The sequence below is a fragment of the Jaculus jaculus genome, chromosome 3, assembly GCF_020740685.1.
Source record: "Jaculus jaculus isolate mJacJac1 chromosome 3, mJacJac1.mat.Y.cur, whole genome shotgun sequence".
NCBI lineage: Eukaryota > Metazoa > Chordata > Mammalia > Rodentia > Dipodidae > Jaculus > Jaculus jaculus.
The window spans coordinates 181,901,337-181,918,624 of NC_059104.1; the positions used below are offsets into that span (position 1 = coordinate 181,901,337).

The following is a 17,288-nucleotide window of genomic DNA, read 5'->3' on the forward strand; positions in this document are numbered from 1 at the left end:
CTTGGGGTACTGTCATCTTGGGGAAGGCTAAAAAAATCTCAGCATGTGCAGACAAGCATGTCAATACTGGGTGGTTCTCAGCAAATGTTTCATGTACATTAACTGAATAAAGTGTATGTAGGGACACTGACAACGATCCAGGAATAAAGAACTGGATAACCAAAGCAATCCTGAAGAAGAGAAAAAAACCACTGCTGACAGTACACCATGCCTGATTTCAAGTTATACTACAGAGCTAGAATAATAAATAATAAAGACGTAGCTGTAGTTATAAAAAATAGCATAATTCTGGCATAAGAAACAGAAATGTGGATCAGTGGAATAGAACAGAGAACCCAAATATCAGTCCATGCAACTACAGCCACCTAATTTTTGACAAAGATCCAAAAAAAATATACACTTGGAGAAAAGACAAACTCTTCAACAAATGGTGCTGGGAAAATTGGATGGTTACATGCAGAAAAATACAACTCAATCCTTACACTTGGCACAAAAATCAACTCCAAATAGACCAAAGATCAAAATGTAAGAGTTAAAATTCTGAAACTGCTGAAGGTGAAAACAGGGTGCATAGTACAAGACATAGGGAAAAGTAAATCTTTCTTAATAGGACTCTGGTGCTTCGGGAAGTAAGACCAACAATCAACAAATAGGACCTTGCGAAATTGAAAAGCCAAGTGGACTTATCGATCGAGTGAAGGGGCCACGGTCTACAGAAAGGGAGAAGGTTTGCGAGCCACACGTGACAGAGGATTAACACCCGGAATTACAAGTAACTCAAAAACTTAAACTTCAAAAAACAAAAATTGGAACAACCCAGCTAAAAGTGGGCTGTGGAACTGAACAGAAAGACAAATGCCACATGTTTGGTCTCAGATGCAGTTGCTAGATTTTATTATGTCTGCATACATTTGTGTGCACGTGGGCATGTGCACATGTAGGTCATGAAACTGAAGGAACCCCAAGATGGGGACTCCACGCTCTGCCCGGATATGGCGACACCCCAAATCACTCACGAGAAGCGGTCTTGATGCAAACTGCAAGAGGATTTTATTCCAAGCGCGCTGGGGCCCACAGTCGTACACCGCACAGGGGTAGAGGACTGCAGAGCCCCGAATGCAGGAACGGGACAGTTTTTATAGGGTTTCTAACAAAGCCTGTGCATTAGACCAATCATTTTTTAATATCAGGAGCCTGCAGGGTGCGAGCCAGTCAGTTTGTGCCACTCCATAGTTTCTAAGCCAATTAGTTTAATTTGTTCAAGCCCCTCGTGGACCAATCATTCTCTTATGACCTTGGTGGTCAGCATTTGCACAGGTCCTTGGGTGGGAGTAGCAGAGTGTGGTATCAGTCCCTATGACCTTGGTGGTCAGCATTTGTGCAGGTCCTTGGGTGGGGGTAGCAGAGTGTGGTATCAGTCTCCTATGACCTTGGTGGTCTGAGGCAGGCTGCTACGGCTTATGGTGCGGGCTACTAAGGCTTACGGTGTGGGCTATTAAGGCTTATGGTGCAGGCTATTTACAGAAACCAAATAAGTGGTTCACCTCATTACTCATTTCCCATCCTTGAGGGCTATCTCATGCCCTTTTTACCTAGTTTTATATTAGGAGCGGGCTCTGATATAATGAGAAGAGGGATTCTTTACTTGCTTCTAACAGAGAGTAAAGCCTGGAGTTTGAGGTATGCAGGGGCCCGCTTAAGCTCCCTTTGGAGTGTGATAGTATTTCTGGGCTTCTGAATTCTTGGGCCTTTCAGGTCTCAGATGCAGGTGCTAGATTTTACTATGTCTGCATACATTTGTGTGCACGTGGGCATGTGCACATGTAGGTCATGAAACTAGTAAAATGTAAGAGAGGAAAAAGAGATCTTAAGGGGAAGGGAGAAAGGAAAAAGAAAAAGGATCGTGGAATACGTGTGACATTAGACAGAAGGGAGTCTGTTGGAGGAAGGGAAGAGGACCAGTGAGAGTATGCCAGGGGGATTGGGCAGGTGTGGGGGTCCCGACTGTGGCTGGCACAGAGTGCTCAATCCACCGCAGCTTGTGTTAGGAAAGTTTCCACTGTGGAAGCTCCATGATGGCAGGAGAAAGCATGGCATGGGCAGAGGCTGGACGTCACCTCCTGGCCAACATCAAGTACGAAAGAGCAACAGGAAAGTGTGCTGCACACGGGCAAGGGGGAGCTGGCCGTGACACCCATCAGGCCTCCCCTGACAACACACCTCCTCCAGCAAGGCCCCAGTTCCCAAATTGCCACCAACTGTGGACTGAGTCTTCAGAGCATATGTGATTATGGGGAATACCTATTCTAAACCCCCACAGAAAGGGACCCGTTGCAAACCCAGGTTGTGTAAAAATACTATAATGACACCCATTACTTTGTACACTAGCCAAAACAGTAAAAGCAGCAAGATTTGCATATAAATAGGGTCATATTTGTGAAACAAGGCAAATGGACCAGCAAAACGTGTGTGTGTGTGTGTGTGCGCGCGCGTGCACGCGCGCGCATGCTCCTGTGTAGATATAAATCTGCATAGGAATGTGTGAGCATATAGGAAAGTGTAGACCGGTATCTTCCAGGAATCACCGTGTTCGAGATGGTGGGGTTAGGACAGGGATGCAGGGAGCCTACGTCTATAGTGAGAGTCTGTGTGTGTGAGCTCATTTCTGTAAGGCATGAGTTTAACGATGAAACAGGAAGTTGAGTCCTGTGATTTCCCACATGTATACTCATGCATGTGCGTCCACATTCACATTGTGTACAACATATAATAGTCATGAAGGGGAAGGAAGGAAGCAAGGTCCCTGAGGAGATTTGTTGAAAACGACTTCCGATTATTTCCTATAAGAAACCACAAAGTACAATTTCTGTGGTCAACAATTACGTTTAAAAGCTTAAACCCAAACAACTGCATCCTTCAGGAAGTCCTGCTCCAGCTCATTAATGAACTGTAAACAGAAAGATCACATTAACCTTGGTAATGGGCGCATGCCTTTGTCACTTCAAACTTACCTTTGCTGCATTAGGCCGGCCTTCCAGGTGGTTCTCATTTGCCGCATGAGCTCAGAATAAGAGCGAGGGCCTCACTAGTCCTGCATGGCGCTGCACAGTCTGTTCCCATAGCACCGCCTGGCTCCAGCCTGCCCTCCGTCCTGCAGACTCTCCTCCACTGCCTGGCCTGTGGTTCCTCACATACTCAGGGTGCCTGTGCCCCAGCACCTTTATCCGTGCTGGGCTTCTCCCCTGGAGCCACTTGCCCACAGGTCCACATGGTCCCTGCTCTCATCTTTCGAGTCTTTCCCAAACGCCCTGCTTTCCAATGATCCATTGCAGACGCAGTTATTTTAAGCTCCAATACTCAGGCCCTCTCGGCCTTCCTCCTTCCTTTCTCGGCCTTCCTCCTTCCTTTCCCAGCACTTACTACTTCTGACATAGTACATCCGTCCATTACTTACTTATTCTTAATTTAAAAAAATACTCGTTTCTGTGTGTGCATATTTTTGCGTGTACACATGTGTTCATGTGTAAGTGCAGGCATGTGTATACCATGGCACATGTGTGGGAATCAAAGGCCACCTTTTGTTCTGAACCTCCCTTGTCCACCCCATTTGAGGCACGGTTTCTGGCTCTGCATTCTTATTCTGTGTTCTTTTGCTGAGCTTACTTTGAGCTTCCAGGAAACCAATCCTGTCTGCCTCCCATCTCACCATCAGCATCACCATGCTGGGATGACAGAAGCCCACCACAGTTTATGTTGTTTAAAATTTTTTTTTAACATGGGGTGTGTGGAATCACAGATACTCTAGTTTAAGCAGCAAGTACCTTATCCACTGAGTTGTCTCTCTGGACCTGTGTATTAATTTGAGGGTCAACTGTCCTCTTACTTGGATGTACCTCTGTTAAAGGAGGAGATTGTTTACTGAAACTACTCAAATCTAAGGACATCCAATTCCTCCAAACATAGACCCACAGAATCGGTGACAGGTTGAAAATGACTCAGGCAGATGAGCTGCAGAAAGCCTTGAGCCAGCCCTGGTGAATAATCTGGCTGTGGGGATGCTGAGCTCTGCCTTTTCTCTTCCTATCTTCTGTTCCCTTTTCATTGTCTTTCCACCTGCTCCTTTAGACAGATCTGACGTTCTTGAGAGTAGACGCTTGATGTCTATGTCCCCGCAGGGGCTGGTGTTGAATGTAAGACACTCAGCACAGGTTAATTGTGTCTCTCAGTATCTGCTGCTCCTGTCTGATTGACTAGGTAAACTCTAGAGTGCATGGTGTTTGATTAAGACTTAGGATCTGATATATGTTGCCCCACTGTCACGCTAAAAATGACCAATCTTGATGCATTAGAAGTTTCCATCCTTACTACAGAAAAATTGGAAGTTAGAAAAAAGTTAAGAAAAGAAGAAAAAGAAGCATTAATCTCATCACTCTCAAAGATCCTTAGGACTTCATATATTTTCTTTAAATGCATGTACTAGATATGACCCTTCAACATGACTCTCATGGTATTGGGTTTATATTTACAGCTTTGCAAAGTGCTTTTCTATTTCATTAGGATACAGTTTTCATAAACTTTCTGGAAAGCATTAAATAAATGCACATAATATACCCATGTGGCTTTGTCACAGCTCAGGGACACCACTATTAGACATTTAGGCTCATTCTCTCCCCGCTTGTTGTGTGGGCCGTCTCTGTGGTCAGGAAGCATGGCCTGTTGATCCACTTGGTCACCTGCCTCCCTTCTGTCTTAACTCTCTGTTAGATGGGGTTAATGATAGACAGTTCCAAGGAGGGGATGCTGTTGTGAGCACATAGTAGGCGCTTGAAGAAGTCTCTGGAAAGGATGGCGTGCTGGCCGTCAACCTGGCCCTCTTCTGTGCTTTCAGGCTGCAACTGATGCAGGTGGACTCGGTCCAGCGCTGGATGGAGGACCTGAAGCTCATGACCGAGTGTGAATGCATGTGCGTCCTGCAGGCGAAGCCCATCAGTCTGGAGGAGGATGCTCAGGGTGACCTCATCCTGGCTGGGGGTCCCAGCCCTGGGGATCCCCTGCAGCTGCTGCTGAAGCGGGGCTGGGTCATCAGCATGGAGCTGCGCAGGATCGGGCAGAAGCTGGCCCAGGAGCGCTGGGCGCGAGTGCACAGCATGAGCGTGAGGCTGACGTGCCATGCGCGCTCCATGGTCAGCGAGTACAGTGCGGTCAGCAGGAGCTCCTCTCAGGAAATGGGGCAGGTCAGCTGTGGGGACCCGCGGCCGGGTGGAGATGGGGGGTGGGGGTGTCTTCTGAAGAGTGGGTCTGAGTTGTATGGAATCTAAACCATTCCTGGCCAGAAACTAGGAAAGAGCTATGAAAACCATTAATAAGTATGTATGATGTGATAGGCATTGTGGCAGGCAGGTGTTTGTGGTTTGTTTTTACCCATATCTCATTTAACCTGCACAGCCGTCGTGGTAGCTATCGCCACCGGGAGAAGGTACGTGCTGGTGAAGTTTGCCAGCCTAAATGCCAAATTGCTTGGGTTCAAATGTGAGCCCACTGCATGATTAGAAAGGGACTTAACTTCTCTGTGCCCCAGCGCCTTCATCCTAATGGGCAAATTAACAACATTGATTTCACAGGCTTATAGTGAGGACCAAATGCAAAACGGCCCAAGCATTTGATCAAACATACTATATTATCCTCATTCTTTAAAAAAAATTTTTTTTGAGACAAGCCCAACAGACTGACATTTTTATGAAAGAGAGTGAGAGCAAGAGCGTGTGTGTGAGAGAGAATCGGTGCACCAGGGCCTGCAGCCTGCACTTAAACTCCAGACGTGTGCAGCTCCCTGTGCACATGTGGGACCTTGCGAGCTTGTGCCACCTTGTGCATCTGGTGTACGTGAAGCCTGGGTCAAACGTGGGTCCTTAGCCTTTGCTGGCAAGCACCTTAATGGCTAAGCCATCTCTCCAGAGAGAAAGACAGATAGAGGGAGAGAGAGAGAATGGGCGCGCCAGGGCTTCCAGCCTCTGCAAACGAACTCCAGACGCGTGCGCCCCCTTGTGCATCTGGCTAACGTGGGACCTGGGGAACCGAGCCTCGAACCGGGGTCCTTAGGCTTTACAGGCAAGCGCTTAACCGCTAGGTCATCTCTCCAGCCCTATCATCCTCATTCTTAAGGTGAGCTTGGAGACTGCATAACTCACCCAGCATTCTGCAGGGGAGGGTGAATAGGCAACTTACCCTCAGCTCTTGTGATTCCATGACTCATCTGACTCTCCTCAGAGCCAAGAGGGAGCCACTGAAGACCCATGAGTATGGTCTCTCTTTCCTCTTACTCACTTTGCAAACTAGACCTACCCCTGTTCACTTTGCAGGTAGTAAGTTTCTACTCACTCTTTGAAACCTAGCTTAAAGCCCTTTCCTCCCCGGCCCAGTCCGCATGCCTTGGTGTCACTGATCGCACAGTTTTCTTCTCTTCTGATGACCTTGATCTCTTTGGCCACTCAGGGCACACTGTGTTGTAGCTGATGTGTCTCCTCCCCAGGCTGGCTCCCTCCTCCTTAGTGCCTAGAATGGCAGCTGGTCCTCACAATGATGCTTGCTGCATATAATGACATGCGTCTCTTTCCTACAGGCTGAGAAGCTTCTCATGCAGAAGTGCTCCGAGCTCTCGGCTGTCACAGAGAAGTAAGTGTGCCATGGGGTCCCGCTCAGCCAGTCTACCTCTGGTCTTGGAAGGGTCTTCCCTGGAGGCAGAGGAGTAACACAGCAGCTGGTGGTGGGTGGGCTGCAGTTTCCTCATGCTGAGTTTTATGGGACACCTTAAAAGATTCCCCCGAAGCCCGGCCTTGTGGCACGTACTTATAATCGCAGCACTTGGGAGAAAGAAGCAGAAGAGCTGCTGCGAGTCCAGCCCGGTCGATGTAGTGAGTTCCGGGACAGCCGGACCTACATGGTGAGACCTGCCTCCAAAATGCCAGCCAGTGAAAATTAAGATTCCCTTGATAGTTCCTGCCCTGTTTTTATTTACCCTCTGTAAAGGCCAGTGCACGGGCATAAAGGATTTCTCAAGTGGAAACAAGGAAAGGCCCTTGTTCCCCCAAATCAAGGTAAGGTGAAAGCCAACACTTACATTGTCACACGCGTGCACAAACACAGATGTCAAAAACACATACTTGCTCACATACAGATACATAAGCACACACTCCCTCAATCACAGAAATCTGTATTACACACACACACACACACACACACATGTAGCTTCACATGGTCACAATCCCAGGTGTGTTTTCACATGTTCCTTCACTCTTCCCAGCCCAAAATCTGGATCTTAGTAAACCTTGAGGTCCCATGGGGACTTTTTGACTTTTCTAGAGGAAACAGTTTCAGGCCCTGGGATGTACTTGAACCTGACCCCCTTCTGCTCTTCCTGCTTGGGAGGAAAATCCTCTAGATTGCTTTCTGCATGGTAGGCAGACATTCTCACAGGCCTCACTGTGGCCTTGATCCTGGAGAACGATGACGCCGCATGCTCCAGAAACCCTCCCCACAGTATTCTCTGGACATCATTGAGGCCAGAGGCCTTGGTTGCAATGATGGCAAACCGGCCAGAGGAATTCCTGGGGACCTGAATTTGCCACTGTCTGATGAAGGCACTTCCCACTGGCAGGGACGTAGATGAGTCTGGCACTTCTCCGAGCACTGAGGAGCCCTCGGGGCGGCTGTCTTCCCTCTAGTCTGTTCTTCCCGCTCACTTGGATCAGGCACCAGATGTGGCCCTGGCTGTGGTTCTGGCCCAGTCACGTGCCTCTTCCCAGATCCGACCGTACGGTTCTTTCTCTCAGGTGCCTCCAGGTGGAGAACGAACATGTCCTGAAGTCCATGAAGGCCTGCGTGAGCGAGACCCTGAGCACGCTGGGCCAGCACTTTGGCCAGCTGCTGGAGCTAGCGCTGACCCGGGAGGTGCAGGTCAGTGTGAACAGGCTGCAGAGGGCACTGTGTGGTCACTTTGAAGGGAGGACAGAGGGCCTAAGCCAGGCTGGAGGACGCTACAAAGTGATCCTTCTCTTCTGCCTCGTCTCCTTCCTTCTCCTCCTTTCTGGTGTGTGCATGTGTATTTCTTGGTGTGGGCATGTGTGCCTACCTGTGTGGAGGACAGAAGTCAATGTTGGGGATCTTTTTCAGTCGATGCCCACCTTATTTTTTCTTTGAGACAGGTCTTCTTGTTGAAGCCAGATTAGGCTAGCCTAGCCAGTCATCAAACCCTAGCAATCTGCCTGTCTGTCTCTAAGAATGGGATTAAAGGTGCACACCATCATGCCATCATGCCTGGCATTCTCATGTGGGCTCTGGAGAACCAAACTCAGGCCTTCATGCTTAAGTGGTAGGCGCTGTGCCTACTGAGCCATCTCCCTAGCCTCCAAAGTGGTCTGTCTTGAGAAACATCTTACTCAGACCACCAAAGTCCGCTTGAGTATCTGTGTAAAGACTGTCAGAGCTTGACTGAGGTTTCCAGAACACCTAACCCAATGCTGAATCTTCCGGCCTTCAGAACTGGAGTTCCCAGAGGGCAGAACTCATCCACGGCCACAACAAGAGGGTGGTGGCGGGTCCTGGCATTTCCCACTTGCTGCTTTGGGACTTTTCCCACCCTGGATCTTGTCTGTTGGGTTATTCCTCCCAAGAGGTCATCACTGCCCTGCAAAGCTTAAGCCTCCTGCAGGGTGTAAGCCAATTCTACAAGTTCTGGCCACAGAGAAGAATCTAGAAAGGCCACGCTGTCTATCCTCTGCTTCTAGTCAGGCTGTTGAGTGATTCCATAGAGAGGAAGGGCTCGGGAGCTTGACTGATCTGCTGCCAACATGGTTCACCATCAAGTTCCTTCATGTCTCTTGGTCTCCTTTTCCCCATCACTGAATTGAGAAACCAGCCCCAGGAGGAAAGGGAGAGGAAGAAACAAGCATGTGGAAGGTGCTTCGCATGGCTGTGGGTTAAACGCATGTCGTTCCCCTCTCTGCCCTTTACTATTTTGAAAGCCCGGCTGTACAGCAGAGTCCATAAGGTTTTCATTAGGAAAGCTATTTACATGTTATTTATAGCTCAGCAGTTCTGCCTCACATTCCTGCCATTCTCTTCCCACCACCAAGTAAAAGCCTCCCATAAATAATAGACCCCTCTCCGTGCCCACTCTTCTCTAACACAGCCTCTCTGCTGAACCCGGGAATTCCTGTCTCATTTTCCTGCATGTGGTTCATTTTTCAGGAGACCCTTCTGGCCCGAATCACCTGCTGATCCTCCCTTAGTCTGGAATATTTGGTCCCATCCACGCCAACATGGCTGGTTCCAGGCTTTCCCACCCTCCCAATTACAGAAAGGTCCTCAAAGGCAATAAGTGGAAGGAGGGGCAAGAGGCTGAGGTTTTGGGGTTCTAGGGAGATGAGGTTCTGGGGCAGGCAGTGAGCTGATGAGCCACTGGTGGGCAATCACATGAGGGTCAGGCTGTGGCCTGAAGGACAGAGACAGCAGATGGAGATTTGTCTATTGACATATAAGGTCAGCATCTTCGTGAGAACAAACACTGTGTAATCATTAATTCAATCACCTTTATTTCAGCTTAAGATATCACCTCCACCTTAATAAAACTAATCAGGCAACATGGCTTTGGCCTTGATGTAATCATTAAAATCTTTTCTTGAAAGTAAATTCCTCTCCTTGTCCCAGCTAAGCTGGACAGCTCTCACCTGGGGCACAGACTCGTATAGCCCGAGGGGCCTTGCTAAAGGAAGGGGCTGGAGGGATGGCTTAGCGGTTAAGCACTTGCCTATGAAGCCAAAGGACCACGGTTTGAGGCTCGATTCCCCAGGTCCCACATAAGCCAGATGTACAAGAGGGCGCATGTGTCTGGAGTTCATTTGCAGTGGCTGGAGGCCCTGGTGCACCCATTCTCTATCTATTTGCCTCTTTCTCTCTATGTCTGTCTGTCACTCTCAAATAAACAAAAATAAAAATAAAAATAAGCTAAAGGAAGAAAGGCCTGTGCCAAGATGGACACAGGCAGCCACTTTATTGAACCTGGTCAAACAAATAATTCATGCCTCTCCTTTTACTAAGGGCCCAAGTGGGACGCCAGCACAGGCGGTATTGTCTAGGCTAGTGGCAGGAGTGTGGTTGAGCGTGTGTGTGTTGAGCGTGTGTGTGTTGAGCGTGTGTGTGTTGAGCGTGTGTGTGTTGAGCGTGTGTGTGTTGAGCGTGTGTGTGTTGAGTGTGTGTGTGTTGAGCGTGTGTGTGTTGAACATGTGTGTGTTGGGGGAAAGAGGCCAGTTGCCTGTGGGTCATCTTTCCCACCTTCATGAAGCCATCCCCAGTCACAACCACACACCTTTGTGGATCCTTCTGGAACCTCAGTGGGCAATCTAGACTTTGTGCTTCTGGGAGGCTCCAAATCAACTCATAATATCACGGCCACCCTGTTAATGAAGCGTGCTCTGTGACTCAAGCTTAATGTTCGTTCCTACTGATGCACTTGAGACTTTGCTCCACTAGGTCACCTATCTTGAGTACACTGAAGCCGCAGTGAACTTAAATGGCAGCAGAGATGTCCAAGTGTGCTTGCCCTGTGGGGAGTGCAAAGGCTTCCAAAATTCATCCCATTCCACTTTATAACTCTTCAGGGGAACAAAGTAGATAGAAAACAGAAGATTTTGATTTTATGCTGCTCATCTTTTTTTGTTTGTTTTTGGTTTTTCGAGGTAGGGTCTCACTATGTAATCTCAGGGTGGCCTCGAACTCACAGCGATCCTCCTACCTCTGCCTCCCGAGTGCTGGAATTAAAGGTCTACTCTAATCATCTTAACCAGTATGCGTGTGCTTAGGCGGCAGCCTGGCTGGCTTGATCCTGCAGTTCAGGCTGTCCGTTATGATGAGCGTGAGTCTGATAGGAATTATCAGGCTGCACTGGTCCATCGAAATCTAACTGAAGTGCCCCGAGAGTTGGTTCATCATCACTATCCTATCCGTCCTGAAGGTTCAAATAGGTAAATTCTCTGTTCTGAGACCAGAAATTTCAGGCAACATTTTTCCCTAGATTCCATCCTATGGCCTTATGTGCCCATGTGTAACTGAGATAAAGGGGGCATGGTTTGAGGTGCTACCTGAATAAGATGTCAGTCAGTGCATCTGTTGCAGCACACAGGATGTAAACATGCACTCCCTAAGGGAAAAGAGCCACATGCATTAGTTATGGTTCTGTGTTCTCCATATATGGAAGAAAAATGTTCCCATTCTCACAGAAGAGCAGTTGGCTGTTCCTATCTTCCTGCAAAGTCAGGATTTTCTAAGTGCTTTACAAGGATGCGCCTGGTATGCACTCCCTCTACCCAGGGTAGCGAGACCACCCTTATTTCTAGCTCCCTCTCAGTACGATGCTTTTACCACCCTGGGGTCCACCCACCTGGGCCTCTGGTCATCAAACCACTCCCAATGTATTCCCCTCTCCCAAGTTCCTGGGAACTCCCAAGAGACACAAGATCACAGATTGTCTAAAATAAATTTATTTGTACATCTTCAGTTTCCATTTTTTTTAAACGATCTTCCAAGGAATGCATAAAGTTTTGGGTAGCACTTCTGCCACTTTCCAGAGGATGCTTGTCACGTACCCTAGATGATACGGGGCACTGCTGAGCATGATAAAATCCCACTGACTTGAGAACGAAGAAAGAGAGCAAAGGCCTTCATTCAGGGGCCACAAAACCCTTAGGCTTCCAGGCATTAGTTCTGTGTTTGTACATATTTCTGTTGAAAGGGGTATTAGAAAGTGTGTGTTTTCCCCAGTGTAGAAACTTTCTGGTTCAGATAGATGGCAGAATGTGAGTATGTGGTTGGAGCGGAGGAGATGAAAGTTTCCAATGATTTTATCTTTTCTAGCCATTTATTTCCAACACTATATGGCTCAAGGTGCAAGCTACTTGGATCAGAGAACGCATGGGCAGAGCTGCCAGGAGATATCAGCCCTTCACAATGGCTTTTTGAAGCCACACACTTAAATTAGAATAATTCCGGCTGTTTTTCATACTCATCCTTAGATTGTGACATTAGCTGGGAAGAAACATATCTTTGAAGAGCCAGACTCTAAAGGTTAATGGTGCTGATTATTCTAAATGCAAGCAGAGTGTTTTCAAGAGCACATTTTTTTTTTAAATACATGCTGGATGAAATACGGGTAGAAGTCTGCCTGATTTTTCTTCAGGTTTGGTATGCATTATTTAAGAAAGTAATTAAAATCACTTGTCAAAATACTTTTTGAAATATTTATACCATGGTAATAGAAATAGACTAATTTCTATTTCCTCTCAAAATGACAAAATTAAATTTCTGGCAGCTGGCCTAATTCCATCTATGCAATGCACTTTTTTCAAACACATAGGGAAGTCTGATCATAAGTGCTACAAAGATTAATAGAATTATTTTTGATTTTTGAATCTCAGTCCTAATTTAATTATTCCCTGAAGTTGAATACCAAAGTTCAATACATATATAAACCCACTTACTGAGAAAATTCTATGCCTCTTATCATATTCTTAGATTTATAATTAATTAAGAATGTTAGATACATGCTTCTTTACATTATTATGAATTCAATAAATTGTTCTATCTTGGATTTATAACAAATGCAAATGTATCAAGCTTTATTTTAGCCCTACAATATTTTAATATTGACACTTTTTAGCATTTTGCCTTGAAGAATGGTCTTCATAATTTTTTATCATGGTGTTTAGCATTTCTTGAAACATATATCAAAATGTTTTTAATTATAAATGAATTAAGGTCTTTCCTGAGAGAAAGTTAACTCTCACAATGCTGACTGGCTTGACTCAAAAAAGACGAACTTTGCCAATTTGTTTAATAGTTGGGTATTTTCCTTAGCCAAATAAGAGAAAGGTATAACTTTGAGATTTTGATGAAACATATTGGACATACAGAAATAATTTATTCAAAATACTATTGAGAGTGGAATGAATATTTCAGTTAACCCAGTTCTTTCTTTCTAGATATGTTGGTGGAAGAATGAGTAACAAATGCTGGCAAGTCACATGGCTTTGAATTCTTTTGCCAATTTAGGAGCAATGAAAAATTGTAAAGGAGTGTTTGGTGACATGTTACTGTGTGATTTTACATAGCACCCAGGACGCTCACAGTGCTGAGCAACATGGTCACAAACTCCTCTTCCTCTTCACTATGGGTTTATGGGGACTAATGTTTTACATCTAAAAATGTGGCATGGTGTTACTATTCAGTCATGGATACAGGAAAAGTTTAAAAGCCTATAACAGATTTTTAAAAGACCCATTCATTTTCAATAAAATCTTAGTTATTATGATTTATAATGATCAAAATTTATAAGCTATTTGTTTTGTCTTGCCCAATTGTGATAATAATAACTATAATGGGCAACTCAACCCAGAAATGTTTTCTGTTGATACTTGGGCCTTACAGTAAAAGGAGACAAAATAAAATTTAAAATTTTAATAATATGTAATTCTGAAGATAATCAACAAAACACTTTAAAATTTCAATGTGAGGTGTTAAGGGAAAATTCTGAGCGAAAAGTGCACTGGGAATATAAGTTTAATGGTGAAAGAGATGCAAAATACTTAGGAAATATTTAAGAAAGATTTTTTTTAATCTATCTTTAAATGGATGATGATGTTAACTTGCTTCGTTATTTAAGCTTCCCTGGATGCATCTGAAAGATTGATGCCAGGATTTAATTTTATGTCAATATCTATAATCTGCTGGAAATTACATCCTTTCCAACTTTGTGTTTTAAACCTGTGATGAAAAATCTTAGCTGTCAGGGCTGGAGAGATGGCTTAGCGATTAAGGCGTTTGTCTGCAAAGCCAAAGGATCCCAGTTCCATTCTCCAGGACCCACATAAGTCAGATGCACAAGGGGGCGCATGCATCTGGAGTTTGCAGTGGCTGGAGGCCCTGGCAATTCCATTCTCTCTCTTTCCCTCCCCTCCCATTTTCTCTCAAACAATTAAGTAAATAAAATATATTGTTTAAAAAATCTTAGCTGTCAAATTAAAATTGTGCAAGGGGGATGTTGTGGGGTGTTGTGGTCAATTTCATGTTGCTGGGATGAGCATCCAAACCAGGCACAGTTTAGGGAGGAAGGGATTTATCACAAGCTTACAGATCCGGGGGTGAGGAAGGTCCATCAGTGGTGGACGAAGAGGCTTCCACACATCCAAGCACAGAGGACAACCATCACCACCCAGCAAACACTAAAAGCAACAAAATGCACACTGGCAGCAGCAGGATCTGGCCAGAGTTTAACGGCTCTGCACCCCTTTGGGCTAGGAATGAGCTCTGTCCCCAAACACGCCTTAGGGCTGGACCTCAGGATCCACCACAGCAAGGCAGCTGGAGACCCAAGTTACAACCCTAATAGAACCCCCGAGTCTGTGGAGGACACACACTCAAACCCCCACAGGGAATCATGAAAATTGTAAACCATGGGCACTTTTAGCTTGGTGTCATCATGGCTGTGGTACCTATTTCTTACTGGAGTTTCTTAGGCCTTGTGACTTCTATCTGCCGGAGAGAGTTTCCTTCAGGTTCCTGTGTTTGCTCATGTAAAGAAATATCGTTGGCAGACAGATACCAGAGGTCTGGCCCCTTTGGGCCAGCGAGGACCTCTTCAGAGCCAAATGCTTCACCAGGTACCATCTTTTAATGCTTTTGAATAGCCCAGCCTTGTGTAGCATTTCTTTCTACTACATCTTCATTTTCTTTTTTTCTTTCAGTAATGAACTATGCCTCTAACGTTCTCTTTCTTCCTGTTAATACTCTAATGCTTTCAAAGATATTCAAATTTTGAATATAATTTTGGGCACCTACTCTCTACCTCATGTAGGTCTCATTCCCTATCTAACCCCTAGAGTGAGTTCAGCAACGCTTAGCTTTCTAGCATATTCTTGTTTGCCCTCAACAAACTCTTCTAGATTGGATGAGTTTCTTTTGTCTTGAAAGAAATGAAACGAGTTAAGTTCTGGGACTTCCAGAAACCTCCAGTTCTCACAGATCTTATTCAAATGTACCTTCCTAAATGGGATATGCCCTTCTGAGAAGTATTTTCCCAAGTGACCAACAGCTCACCCAAGCTTGGATTTAACTGTTATTTCGTCAAGCTTCTCTTTATTGTACTAGCCTTCCTGCGCTGTCCCTCTGAGTCCTAATTTGTGTATTTCTCTACCATGTTCTCTCAGATGCAGGCACCTCTCTATCCCTGCTTCCCAAAACTTTCACCTGGAGATTTACTCAGTAGCCCTTTGGAAAATTCATGTTGGCCACTTGTGTGTGTGTGTGTGGGGGGGGTATTATTCTATCCAGAACTAAGAACTCCAATGACAATGTTGAAATCTCATGACTTAAAGAGTCAATGACGGGCAAAACTGAGCACTTCTTCTCTGTTTCATGTGGCATTTATGAGACTGTGTTTAGCTAGTAGACAGTGTGGTGAGCTTGGGGCAGCTTGTCACATGTCTGGTGTCTTGGAGAAGTTGTATAGAAGGCTTTTTTCTCAGCTTTGGGAGTAGACAGCGATGCTGTGGGAGCTTTTCCAGCAGGACAGTCTCAGAGTCACCAGACATCCCCCACGGCAGCTCAGGGCTCCCGCAAGAGTGTCTCAGGAATCCTAGCTGGAAGGTTCAAGGCTTCCGGTGATGATCCAGGCTTAGGAGTCTTTGGGGGTCGTTTCTTCCAATTGTTGGTTTCAGTTGATCAAGACAGACTCTGAGTTGAATCAGGGAAACAGAGCATTTCTTTGGGAGAACAGTAGACAAGAATGTGGGTCCATCTTAAAACCACTACACAATCCAGGTCGGTATGTACCTGATGTAACTCCTTGGCACAGACGTGCTGCTGCGCAGCATCTGACTATGGACTTTCTATCTAATACTTTAGACAGAGGCTCACAGAATTTCCCTGACTCTTGAGAAACTCACTCCAGCTGGCTCTGTCACAGCTTATCTCCCTTCTGATGGACTTCACTGGCTCTCAGTAGCTCTTTCTGATTGAGAAACTATTAAAAATGTGTCCACCTTTTTAAAAATCTTATTTTATCTCAATTTTTAAAAACCTTTTCCATGATTATAAAAAACATCCCATGGTAATACCCTCCCTCCCCCCACTTTTCCCCTTAAAATTCCATTCTCCATCTCCATGAGTCTCTCTTTTATTTTGATGTCGTGATTTTTCCCTCCTCTTATGATGGTCTTATGTAGGTAGTGTCAGGTACTATGAGGTCATGGATATCGAGGTCATTTTATGTCTGGAGGGAGCACGTTGTAAGGAGTCCAACCCTTCCCTTGGCTCTTACATTCTTTCCGCCACCTCTTCTGCATTAGACCCTGAGCCTTGCAAGGTGTGATCGAGATGTTACTCAGTACTCCAGTCACTTCTTTCCAACACCATGATACCTTCTGAGTCATCCCAGGAATTGATGGTAAGACCCTATTGCTGAAGACCCCACATACTTGGGCTGCAAGGCCACTGAGAAAGCCTGCTGGAACTGAGCTGATAACCTCCTCCATGTAGACCAGCAGACAGAAAGCTGGAAGAGGCCATTCTGCATGCAATTCAATGGGAGAAAGAGAAATCACCAGTGAAGATACTCAACAGTGGACACTGCAAGCCTTATAATTGGCCAGCCAGGCCAAATGAGCCAACGGGTGCAATAGTGGCACGTCTGTCATGGTGGAAACCAACTGCCCTGCAGTTGGACTGGAGTCCCACTCCATGGGAGGGATTATATCCCTGATGCTGGAAACTTAAAACAGGGGTAGTCATGAGCCCTAGGGGTGTAACATCTGCTGATGTCTGGATAAGTGTATATACTATGCTTATCAAACTGCCCAGTCAGCACTTCTCTTAATATTCATACCCTTATATTAATGCTGCTCTCACCTTGGGTAGAGAATCTTCTCTTTTAAGATGTCCACCTTTTCTTAGTCCTAATTTTAAACAATAACTTTCCCATTCCTGCTATCTGCTGATCTTAAAAATACTACTGTAGTGGTGGTTGTTGCAAATCTGCCTGTTCTGTCTTTTAAAAAAAACATGGCTCATCCTTCCTGTAAATCTAGCTTTCTTTGTTTTCTCTTCAGCCTTGTTTTAGAGTTTCATCAACAAGCTCTATTCATATACACAGTGTACACTAATCACCATCCCCTCCCACCACCTTCTTTTGCCCTTTTTCCTGCCTCTGTTCAACCACTTCTTTTTTCCTATTAATCGCTCTT

At 45.6% G+C, this 17,288-nt stretch overlaps 1 protein-coding gene across 1 annotated transcript in view; it reads left to right on the forward strand.

The window, feature by feature from the left end:
* Positions 1–17,288, forward strand: part of Insc (INSC spindle orientation adaptor protein) — a 133,752-nt gene that overhangs the window by 49,153 nt on the left and 67,311 nt on the right. The window contains exons 3-5 of the mRNA XM_004650840.2: positions 4,889–5,234; positions 6,620–6,672; positions 7,830–7,953. Coding sequence (XP_004650897.2) covers positions 4,889–5,234; positions 6,620–6,672; positions 7,830–7,953 — 523 coding nt within the window. The remainder of the gene's footprint in view (positions 1–4,888; positions 5,235–6,619; positions 6,673–7,829; positions 7,954–17,288) is intronic.